Source organism: Etheostoma cragini, chromosome 6 (assembly GCF_013103735.1).
Source record: "Etheostoma cragini isolate CJK2018 chromosome 6, CSU_Ecrag_1.0, whole genome shotgun sequence".
NCBI lineage: Eukaryota > Metazoa > Chordata > Actinopteri > Perciformes > Percidae > Etheostoma > Etheostoma cragini.
This window is the reverse complement of record NC_048412.1, coordinates 24,785,191-24,797,952: the sequence shown is the minus strand read 5'-3', so window position 1 is coordinate 24,797,952 and position 12,762 is coordinate 24,785,191. Positions and strand designations below refer to the sequence as shown.

At 39.5% G+C, this 12,762-nt stretch overlaps 1 protein-coding gene across 2 annotated transcripts; it reads right to left on the bottom strand.

Moving 5' to 3' along the window:
• Nucleotides 1-1,412: 1,412 nt before the first annotated feature.
• Nucleotides 1,413-12,566, bottom strand: rab5ab (RAB5A, member RAS oncogene family, b). Of its 2 annotated transcripts, none has more exons than XM_034873204.1 (6): nt 12,304-12,566; nt 8,907-9,133; nt 6,794-6,945; nt 5,445-5,567; nt 5,075-5,168; nt 1,413-3,267 (listed from the first exon to the last, which is right to left on the bottom strand). In XM_034873204.1, exons 2-6 carry the CDS (start codon nt 9,070-9,072, stop codon nt 3,152-3,154), a joined length of 651 nt encoding a protein of 216 aa, XP_034729095.1. In that variant the 5' UTR covers nt 9,073-9,133; nt 12,304-12,566; the 3' UTR covers nt 1,413-3,151. The 2 variants fall into 2 exon arrangements, with proteins under 2 accessions (XP_034729095.1, XP_034729096.1); XM_034873205.1 differs by having other exon boundaries at nt 3,018-3,267; nt 12,300-12,532.
• Between the last annotated feature and the right edge of the window lie 196 nt (nt 12,567-12,762).

Sequence of the window (12,762 nt, the reverse complement as noted above, 5' to 3'; positions counted from 1 at the left end):
GCTGGTCCAGAGTTGAGAGGACCCCTCAAACTTTGAGGGTGTGTAGTGGAGTGTGTGAAGTGTCAGGATGGAACACGGCCAAGAGATGAGAGAGGAGGCAGATGGTGAAAATACACGAGAAACATCAGACCTGGAAGAAACTGACAACTGTTGGAAAATGAAAATGAGGTTAGAAGTAGGGCTGCAGCTAATGGTTAATTCCATTATTAGTTTTAACATCATGGCAAGAGCTCTTACTCAACCTGTAAAGCTGGGGGTGTAGAGTTGGTTTTTGGAAGTCATGGGCACATCCCATACAAGAATGGTGCAGACAACCACTTTCAAAACTAATTCGTCCCCCTGTCCATTAAAGCCCTGAATGGCAAACCAGCCTAATCCCAGAAATGCCGCTTTTATCTTGTACACACGTATGTACATTTTTACTTTTATCATAATTTTATGTTGATAAGGGGGCTCACCATTACTGGACATATTATGGCGACTATTAGGATGTGTTGTACAACGGGCGGTGTGCAATTTTGTTGGCTAGTGGCAGTCTATTCATGAAACATTAGCATGTCAATGTTTACATTGACATTAGCATGTCATTGATGCAATGGTGTGTATGTTGTGTTAAATTCTTTAAAAAGCAGATATTGTTTGTATGTCCAAGAAAAAATTCGTTTGGGATGATTAAAAATCAACTAATAAAAAGATACCATCAAGTTGTCAGGGACTAAAGGGGAATTCTCAAACTGTCTTTAAATAGCTCGTTTTGTTCCAATAAAGAGTCCACGATATATTCAATTCACAATCATAAGAAAGAGAAATGCACAGTTATAGCATTTGAATAATTAGAATCTGGAAGATGAAGCCTACCGATTTCGGTGATCCTTTGACTTTATGCTCCCTGACCACAACACTCGCCTGGTACACCCATTTGTGTTCCAAAACCTTCATTTAGCACCAAAATCTTATCAAAGTTTTATTTTGTTCATGAAAGAGTACCTGCAAAACTAATGACGTTCCCATTAGCCTCAGCTTAAATTTGTGCTAATTGGCAAATGTAGTATGTGAACTTAACATTGTTACTGTGAACATGTTAGCTCACAGAGCAGCTAGCACAGCTGTAGACTTTTAGTCTTGTTAAGCTTCTATTAAACACTTCAGCGCTGGTCAGACATTCTCACATCCTCACAATCCACCCGAGGACTATTAAAAACATAAAGCTCAGAACTGTACAGACTTTGTGGCCACAGTTGTTTCGTAATCAATGGAAAACATCTCATTTGCCGCCATATGTCTCAGGGTGTGGACTTTCAATGGGAAATTACATTTAATTTGGTTTCAATGAGGAAACAATCCTGAATAATTTTTTCCAAACTTCACTTACATGTGACGCCACTGACACATTCAGAGCAAAAAAGGCGTACAATAGACCTCTTTAATTGAATTTATTAAGTTGTATTCAGACACTCAAAACTGATCAGCCCATCACTAGTAATGCTGTTTCACATCATTAAAATTCATTGAGCTTTAAGAGAGACCACCAGTAAGGTTAATTATGCTACCCGCTTATAGCTGAAGGTTAGCAAGTCCAATACAGTCCGTCATATAAAATTGAAGGGCAGTCATTAATTAAAACATGATCAACACTGTGCAATGCAATAAAAGTTCCTTTCAAACATGACCATGGACCATCTGGAGAAAAGTAACAAGACAAGAGAGAGGGATTTGGTTAATAACACTACATTTACCTAAAAAGACCACCACTGTTTAACATTTGACCAGTTTGTGACAAGGTCTAGGATGAAGAAAAATAAAAAAAAAGACCTATATTGAACTGTACAATTGTTCAGAATCCCTAGATCATTTCCTGGTGTGCTCAAGAGCTCCGCAAGCTGTGCTAAAGGAAGAAGACAACATTGTACCCTATGACAACATTAGAGTATATTTGTTTTTGCACAGACTTGTGATGATGGGTAGAAGACCAATTTTCTGTTGCCGTCTGAACTTTATTCTAAAAACAACCCCCCTGTGCCATTTGATTGAGATCACCCAAATGAATGCAGGTTCACTTATGGCCAGAGTGTATTAACAACGACAAGAGATTCATATAGCACTAGTTGTATGTTCCAGTCTTGGCAACTCAAAAAACAAGATGTTCTACAGTCTTTAAGTTCCCTGTTGATTTTCTCTGATGTGCAACCATATCAGTGTCCAAATGTAACTTCTGGGATGGACTTGAATGCATTTGTTAAATAGCAAAGCCGAAAAAAAATAAAAAAAATCAAATCCTGTCATACGGGCCTCATGGTGACCTCAAGGTGTTGGTTCCGGATGTCGGTTTCCATTCCAAGAAGACTTTGTTGTTCAATGTGATGTATTGCAATGTGACAAGCCCATATTGCTCTACAGATGGTTGCGCATAATAGCAAGCCAGATGTGTATCGAGCCGGTCTTTCTTCTCAATACTCATCCTTTTTTTGTGTGCATTATCCAATTATTTCAAAACTGGACAGTACCAATTTTATTTTCCGCACTTTCCATTAGGAGCCTTGGATGAAGATGTCTTCTTGTGTAACAGATATGAGGAGGGAGGGATTCTTGGTTTGCACATCAGTCTTTTTCCTGGCACTGTCTTAATACAGTGATGCCTCAAAACAGACGATGGGAACAATTTGGTTTTCTTCTGATTGTGAGCATAACTTAACCCCCACACAAAGAGTATTAACGGGTAACACCAGTCCGACCCTGTGAAGTGACAAATGAGGCTACACCTTCTCATAAGCAACTCCCAATTGGACATCCACACACAAACACACACACACACAAACAACACAACCACACGGTCACAGGTTTCTCAAATGCTCATCTTTCTTAATTGGGGTTAGTCTTCGAACTGAATTAGATAAAAATGTGTTTTAGGCGTTGTAGTGATACATGCATCCATTATACTGATATACACTTCTTAAAAAAAAGTAAAAAGAAGAAACATAAGAACATCAACCAAAAAAAAAGGTATTAGAAATGCAGCTATACAGAGTCTTTTAGCTATTCCAGGGGAGTGAGGTTGACGGTCAGGTCTGACGTCAGGAAGCCAAGGAGCCCGATGTCCAGATGTTCAGTTGGGAGAGGGATGGGGGGGGAAGAATGACCAGGGAGGACCGGGTTAGTTACTGCAGCAGGAACGGCTGGTGGGCTGAGCCGTCTCCGTCAGGTCCACACCCCGGTTCCGCCCGCTGCTGGCTCCGGTCGCTTGAGGCTCGTTCTTGGGTAACTTCTTTGCTGCAATGACATAGCAACAAGATCAGTGATGACATCACCATAGATAAAAAATTAACCCCCACCTATGATGACACCAAAATTAGTTCTTAAGAGTAGCTTCATACTCCATCCTCTTTGTTGGAGTAGGTAGATTACTAGTCTTGCATTGCCAGACCCTGAAAAATCCACACAGCATTCTGGTATGGGAGAAAGACGTGCTCTGGTTTATTGGCATTTCTTTAAACCAATCACAATCATCTTGGGTGCCGCTACACGCCGGACACAATGACAGCGCCGCTGGAATTTGTTTTGGTGGAACGTGTATGTTCAAAAGTTGTTTTATTCGTGCAATAGAAAACTCCGATTGGACAGATAGTCTAACTAGCTGTCTGGATTTACCCTGCAGAGATCTGAGGAGCAGTTCACCGTAGTCCTCAGAAATCAACCAGAGTTTAGAACGCCAACACAAAGAAAGTGGAAGGTAACTGACATCTGGCGGAACTTCCGACGGCACATGAACAATCCCGGAAATGAAACGTTGTTGACATAGACTGCTAGATTACATGTGCAGTCACTTTATTACACGTTTAATTAATCCTGCTCCAAATCTGCAGTGTTCATTAAAAACAGAGGTTATTTAAATATTATTTAAAATCCTGTACTTCAGTCCTCTAGACCCCCCCTCAAAAAAAACAAGCTGGTCAAGCTGAAACGAGGAGTTAAGTTGCTCTTTAAAGATACTGAGTCAAATATAATTTTGAGATATTCGTACAGTTTATGAAAACAAATAAAATCATAAATGAGTGGCCAACCAATGCTGGATTTGATGCTAATACTGTTATCCATTTGAGTTACTAAATCAAAATGATGGAATATCGCATAATCAGATAATGATATTTTGGCCACACACACAACATAAATAATCATGTTTCATAAAGAACCCTTTGAGTCCCTGCTCGGGTGTTTTAACTTGGAGTTAATAACCTTCATTTACTAACAATGATAATGAAGTAATTTGTCCCGCCCCAACAGTAGAGTGAGAGAGCTGTCAATCAAGCACAGTCTGCAAAAAAAAGTAATCAGGCAACATAAGTGAAAACACCTGTGTGGGTGGAGTGTGGGAGTGTAGTGCACTCTCTGGTAGGCCAACTACCTACTGGCAACCCTGTTTTGGTTCCTGAAGTTAGTTGACATTGTGAGCAGACAAGACTTAATTTCAAAGAAATCTATGCGATTGCTTTAGGCTCCAAAACTGTGTAATGGGACAACAGCTTTCAGATCAGGCATACCAGCTTAGGAGGCTGCATTCTTTAAAGGCCACAGTGTCCTTCAGACAAGGCCCAGCTAAGCCCATACATCTCTTCCTTGAATGAGATTGTCTCACCTCACGAGACCCGGGTCTAACCAAATGCACCGTTACCTCACCAACAACCACCAGGAGGTTTCCAAAAAGAGTGGTAAGTACCAGTTTACTTAAGTAAACATTGCAGGCTGTGATGTTTAATTGCAGTTCTAGCCTGTTCTCCATTATCTATATTCTACAATGGCTTGTTATTGGTCAACTTTATCAGTAGTAGTGGTCACATAAATGCAAATACGGGGACAAACATTTCCCAACTCTATGGGTTAAAGTCACCAGCTGGTCAGGAGATATGGGATATATTAGGGCTCTAACAGCAGGGTGAGCGGTTAAAAGGTTCTGCTAGAATTATTTAATGTCATAATTGTTTTATGTCTTCATATAGATAAGATTAGGTAAGATTTGAGGTAATTAGGTAAGATTTATTAGGTGGGATTAGGTATTGGGTAACATTTAAGAGTCACTTACCAATGGCCATGAATATCTCGTTCACGTTCATAGAGGTCTTTGCTGAGGTTTCCATAAAAAGCAAGCTGTTATCATCTGCGTATGACTGTGCATCCTATAAGAAGGAAACCAACATCAGGAAATCATTCATTAAAATGACTTAACCGTATACATGAGGAAAAAACTAAATGTGGAGGAAGCAGTAAGTACGTAGGTGTGTCCAAAGTAGTACACAGCTTGGGGCCAATCAGAGCTTGTGTTAATCTGTCAACGTGTTTCATAAATAATAATCAGTCTGAATCTTTTATGTTGGCTTCAACAGACATATTTGTATTAATTTTTCTGGCTCTGTTTACAAGATGACTTAATTAAAGAATCAAAGAACACAAACCTGGAAGTCCAGTGCTCTCTTGTTTGCGAGGTCAGCCTTGTTCCCAGCCAGCGCTATTACAATATTTGGACTGGCTTGTCTCTGAAGCTCTTTAACCCAGTTCTTTGCCCGTACAAATGACTCCTGGCAAACAAAACAGGGAGGGGTGGGGTTGTGACTCAGTTAGTGAAAATAACAATGCGTGTGATTGAAAGATGGAGCCAACAGGAGCTTTCCTATAATGTCTGGCTGTGCTTTTGCTAAGCTTTTAATCAAGCCCCCAAATAGACACATTAAAAATATGCTTTTGATGCAATATGAAAATTTCCAAGGTACAGTAAAAGTAACATTTTATGCAGCATGGAAGACTGGATTATTCTACACTGTTATGCAGAAGATATGCAATGCATGCAAGACGGAAAACTAAAAATGTGAGCCACATGCCTGGTCTCTGAGATCTAAAGAGAAGGGACTCCTTGTTTAAGACCTTGTCATCGACTGTAACAATTGTTGTCTCAGCATGCTGAGTTCAAGTGTCAGAAGGTACTAAAAACATTTCTGTGTGCCACTTACAGCAAAATTGCCGCTGGCTTCGTCACCAGCAGCAACTTCGACATAAAACACTCCATCCTATTTTTATGACTCTTTCAAGTACAATTTACAAATAAAATATCATATTATAATAAATTGGATGCTGACTTAGCTGCTTTTTGGATGTTAAGACTGTTTTCATATGCAATCAACATTTCTAAAACTGAAGGAAATCCGAAACGGACATAAAAGTATCACACTTTCTCTGTAGTCTACCGATGTACTGTAAACGTAGGCTACTTTTAAAATGGCGTATTTTCCCTCTGGGCTCTGGTTAGCATACCAACTCAACTTGTTAATAGTGTATCTGTTATTTGGTAAATGTTTGTGGTTGTGGCTTAAGTGACTTAAGCTTACTCATTTAAGTGCTTGAAAACGTTAATAAATTGTTTAAATAATTTTCAATCAAAAACTCTATAAAGAACCTTTCTTTGATGTAATTTTCCAAGAATCTGTTTAGGAATTGGAATAGTTTTTTTTTTTTTTTTTTAAAAGCACTGGTTTGTAATCGTTCAAATACAAACAATACCCAACCTAGAGTGTGTGCGTGAGTATGTTAATGGGTCATGTGTAACCTCTTTGAATCTAAGTGACAGATATTAGGTTTATCTGTATTGCCTACAAAACATTGTGATGACTCATGTCTCAACTTATCAAAATACCCAACTAAAAGTTATTTTTTGGCTTGACTGCTAATAAGAAAATTTCAGATGGATATGTTAATGAAAGCAGCGCTGGCAACAGTAACAACATGACAGAAACCCTGGCACCTGACTCACCTCATTTGTGATATCATACACCACAATGGCTGCCTGGGCACCTCTGTAGTACATTGGAGCCAGACTGTGGTAGCGCTCCTGACCAGCTGTGTCCCAGATTTCAAACTTGACTGTTGTGTCATCCAAACATACTGTCTGAGTCAGGAAGGCAGCTGCAGGGGCACAAAGCGGAGGAACCCATGACAAATGGGCACATAGCTACTGAGCTACACAAAAACATGTTTCTGTGAAGGTAATAACTGAAGACCAATGCTGGAGGCACACACAGGAGGATTATCTGGTTGACTTAGTCCACATTTGGAAGATTGGGCCATAGTGATATCAAACCTGTTTTATGCTGATAACTAAAATATCTGGATGGGTACTGATTGCTGAAGCATTTAAGTTTCCATATTATGAAAAAAACATCACTTTTTCTTGGATTTGGAGTGTTATTTTGAGCATTTGGTGCTTCCACACGCATGCAAACTTGGAAAAAACAAACATGCATGCTTTTTAGAGTGAGATATGGATCCTGCCTTCTGTCTCAAGGTGGGCTGATTAAAATCGGCAAGCCCGTCTACGTCACCGGCCGAAACATTTGGTGTGTGTGTGTGTGCTAATACAACATCAGCTAGCTGTTTCTCCAACTTCGGTCAGCACAAGACAGGATTAGTCGTGAGACTTCTTCTAAACGAAGGCGCACTTCCAACTTTATAGGAATACTTGCAGACAAAGAACATGTAAGTAGTTCTATGCAATTTCTTTTGTAGTTTAGGGTGAACTTGTGTGTTGTAGCAGCGTTTTGCCATTGAACAACGCGGCTAGCCGCTAACAGTGCTAGCTTCTAGCTAGTAGCACTGTGCAGTACCTAGTTACTGCACTTGTGCGATGGGATAGAAGTGTGATGTCTCACTTTGTAGCTAAAACAAAGAGCTCAACGCACAGGGTGAAAAGAGGAGCTGCAGCGATGTGCAGTACAACAAAAATTTGGTGTTTAATGAAAATGAAACCATGTGAACCTATTATGAACCTGAAAATGAGCATATTAGCGCTTTAAGTAGTGGGTCTACAGAGACTACAGACTCTGTAGTCTCAATTTAACAAATATTTTTTAAACACTTAATATTTTAACAGGGGACCATTATGTCATAACTAGATAGCTGGCCCTGGCTGATTATTGGCAGTTTGCAGATTATCCGTTATCGCCGTTTATTTGCCTGATAACTGATCAAGTTAATGATTTGAGGTGCTCTAATGTGGCTCGGCTACAGCTCTGTCTGTCCTTCTGCTTCGGTTTCACTCACCACTGAGTCTGACTTAATGTCCTGCCCACAACCCTATCGGACCTATCTTTTACTGGGTAATATGTTGAAAGTTTCTAATTTATTACATTTCTCAAAGCATTTAAACAAAGTTTTGTGTTGGAGTTCAGAACATTCAAAAATCTTAATTTTGACTTTAAAGATTTTCACTGTAAATCGGTTCCAAATATAGGTTTCACTAACTATTAATGATTGGTATCAGCCTTTTTAAGAACCAGTTTCGGTCGATCCCTAGTCACAACCTTGGAATTTGATTTAACCGTTTGATATGCAGCATGTTTGCCAAAGGGCAATAACTGTAAAATTATGTAGATGATAACTGACGCTTTAATCTCATGCAAACTGCAGGACGTACCAGGAACTGGATATGAAGGTCCAGGAATCCCCCTACTTATTCCTATACTTCTGTTCTAATTGGCTATTTACACATCACAATTCTTGATTTCTCCTTGTTCTCAAATGAATCCTACATTGCTTGCCACCATGCTCTTTTTTTTTGGGTGTTAAAAAACTTTCCTAGCCATTTCTCCTGCTCTTAGTAATAATTCCTATACTCTGACACCAAAAATGCTGATTTCTTTAAACTTTTTTTTTTTTTTTTTTACTGGCAAAGAACTCTTGTGACAGCTATTTGCTTGTACCCTCATGAAGCGGACTTGGATACTAATTGCTCATTCCACTGTGACTCTTTGCAAGTCGTCCCGTGACAAGGAGGTAAATAAAACTATGTCAATATCAATCAATTTTGCAGGTCTGTTCAGAGAGGGGGAGGAAAAAAAGCCACAACACGGCCTTACAAAGATACATACCTCCGATTGTGCTCTCCTGGAATTCGTGGAACTGTCCCTTGACAAAACGAAGTACGAGACTCGACTTCCCCACAGCTGACTCTCCTAAGAGCACAAGTTTGAACTGGCAGATCTTGTTGCCTGCGTTTGGCCCATTGGGTCGCGTAGCTCCGCCTCTACTTGCCATGTCACACTGCCCGGTCTCGTCCTCTGGACGCTGAGGTACTGTGAATAACTGTAGAAAATACCTGTGCAAAAGAGAGAGAGAGGGGTAAGCAAAGTGTCACTGTCCATAAAACTTCTAAATGACTCAAAGATTGAAATTAACAGGTTTTCTGTGTTTATTAGAAAAGTAAGCAACATTTTATTGCCTGCAACTATGAATCACGATTCTGATAAGCAACGCAGCAATTGATTTCTTATAAATTATTTAGCTATTGGTCATAGGCACTGATTTGTCTTCCCTCTGTGGGTGATCATGGGTGCATGCTCTTTAAAAGAAAATAAAAAACTAAAGTAGTCAAATGTTTCTATTTCAGAAACTTAGGAAATGGACCGCGGCCGACACACACACCTATTGATAGTAAAGCTGTAAAGTAGGCTCAAGGACTCGACCCAGGACAGTGCAACTTCTCACAAATACAGATCGGATTGGAGATGAGAAGTTTAACTGTCACATAACCATAATCAGCTTCTTGGGAAATTATGAATCAATGGAGCAGGGGACTGATGCAACGTAACCAATCACACTATGACAGACGCTCCACTCAGCACCAACTGCAATGCTTAATTTTAAATTAATTTAGCCTACTGGCAGTCAGGCACACGGTATTGGGTCCTATGCTTTCAGTAGCATACAGCAAAAGAGCGCAACAGTCCCGCCCCTCCTCCGAGAGACCTTGGGTTCCAGAAGTAAATTCCCCATTCATTTCTCCTATTGACGTCTGGAAAAATCTGTATATAAAGAGTTTTAGACCATGGCTTAAGCTAAGCAGCTACAACGTGATTCCTAAACGTACATCATTTTGAGTGAAACGAACTATATCAAAAGGTACAACACATTCATATTTTCATTATGGAGCGAAGGAACTACTTATCCAATAAACCACGCACCACTGAATAAAGGAAGCTAACTTTTAAGTTAACTTGGCTAACTGCTAGCTGAGACAGCATGTAATAACTTTTATAAGACCCTCAAATTAAAACCTGAAAATAACCATCAAAATATATAATAGCTGTTTTGTCAGCTACACCCTGCTTTTCCTAGTGTTAACATTTTAGACTGAATCAAGCTGTCAGCTAGCAATTAGCCAAATTAGCTGTTAGCTAAACTAACGTTAGCTTCCGGTGGAGGCTAACAGCAGAAGCGTGGGAACAAATTGTGATTTGTGCAGTGTTGTAAATCCTTGTACAACAGGATTATCATCTAGCGCTTGACAATTTCCCCCTCTTCAAAGCAGGAGTTCCACCAATCAGAGGCATCACTATGGGATTGTGGGTAATGAAGTACTTACCAAAGACATCACAATTAAGACATTTTATCTCAAAACAAGGTAGGTTCCCCATGAACTTTTGACGTCTATATGAGCATGTACAATCGCTTAGTTATGTGGTAGCTGGTTTTAAGTCTATCAACGGTTATAATTTTATGGCTTATACTCCAATTGTCAATAGAGAAATAGCATTGTACTTCTGGAACCCACTGTGGGTGGCCGGGTTGTGATCTATGGGTACATCTTTATTTAGACTTAAGTTGTTTTATTTAGCTTCTGCTTAACTTTATACATTTCTTACAAAATAAATCTTGTCCAGGTGTTCAGCTCATAATGACCTAAACCACTTACCAAATTGTAATATGATCAACTCCAAAAGATTTTACTTGCTGAAGTTTACTAAGTCCACTATTGCAGCATAACCAGTTTATGTTGTAGTTATTTCTCATAACTTGTGTGTAACCACCATTCTTGGTATTAACAAGAATTCAAATTATATACCATACTTTATGTATTGTTTTTCATAAATGGGCAATAACTATTTAAATACATGATTATTTTAATTTTTAGAAATTGTTCACTTAAAAGCTAAGTCATCTGTCATAAACTTGTCAATTTTATTTCTATAGCACATTTAAAAACAGTTGACCAAAGTGCTGAACAGGGTCGAACTTAAATGTCCATGCACACATTGTAAAATGGGTGAAATCTTAAGGAATTTCAATCGCACAGTTTTACGCTGTTTTAACAAATACTTTCTAAAACAAGCAGTCCAAATACAGAGGCCAAAATATAACGGATATTACAATAACATGCATGAAAATGTCTATACACACTGAGTCAACAAGTTCATATCAACATCCAGACTTTTCCCATCTCCAAACAATATTGCTTTGCATAACTAGCTGAACAAAAAGGCTTATTGCAACTAACTCGGTATGGCAAAAACACACTAGGGCGGCTGATGCTGTAGTGGAGGGAAATTGTCCACCTGACTGTAGCCCTGACATTTTGGCATCTAAACTTTTGCTTCCAAAGTCCCCAAGGCTTCTGTACCAAAGTATCTGATACGTCTAGAAATTTCAAAAGGTTGACCAACTGGTGTAACTGCAACAGCAAACCTCTGGCAACTCAGGCTGTTAGCGTTAGGTTAGGCAGACTGCCACAAATGGCATTAGTATCACACAGGTCTGGGCACATATGTGGGGAAATGAAAGGATAAGTTACAGTTTACTACCGGGCTGTACAATAAGGTGAAGAACAACATCAACCATTATAACCAGGCAACAACAGATTACCTCTGTAACTAATATATTTCCATTACCACCAACCAAGAAAACAAACTTCGTCGGAATCGCGTTACGACACAGTTAACCACAAATAACCTGTTATGTTGTTGACTGGCTCGAATTAGCAGAGTAGCCTAACGACTGCTAGCGTTAGCATGCTACCTAATAAGTTCAAAATATCTAGGTTAGCACAAAAAGGAAACGTAATATCGCCTGTGTAGCGTTAAATTCGATCTGGGTAATATCGTGCTAAGACACAATAAATGTGTCTCCACAAAACGTTTGAGAATGCCAAAACACAGATGATGCAGTTTTGGGTGTGTACAGCTAGTGACAACTGGCTAACCTTAGCTGCATGACGTTAATTTGGTGAACTGCCCTTTCAATCAGTGGACTAAATAGTCACACGTTTGTTATATTACACGTAGGGAATCTAAACATGACGACTGATCTGCATTCCCCAGTCGTACAACGTTAAGTTACTATGCTAACTAGCTTGGCCCTTTCAGTGTCAGCTAGCTAACGTTAGCTAGCCAAATAATGGACATTGGGCTGGCTAACACAGTAAAGCCGCATCGGGAGGAGCCCTCCAGATAGCCGTTAGCTAGCTAACACTAATATTAGCTACTCACCTACCAAAAAGAGGAAGCTAGTTATTGTGAATGGTGTCTCCAGGACAATCTTTGTTGCACTTCAGTGTCTGTCCAGTGTGTCGATAAACCAGCAAGCTACCGTAACGTTTAATTTCATAAGGCTCTGCGATCTCCCACTTTCAACTTCCCTTTTTGCATTGTACGAAGGATGATGACAGATCGTATGACTGGAATCGACAATCGGCCTACGTGCTGGTAAGACGGGCCAATCATATGTTAGTATTTTTTCCCAATTTATCTGACTTTCCAAAAAAAACTACAAGTCACAGGAAAAATTAAAAACAAGGAAAAGGCATAGCTACATACTATGGTACCATACCAGTTGTTTTAATGGGCTGACATGTAGCTATATACCCATCTCTGTGTTGTTTCACTGTAATTTTACAGTGGTTATCGTTAACTCAACTCAGATCCCTGGTTGGTCCAAGATAGCTGTTATTGA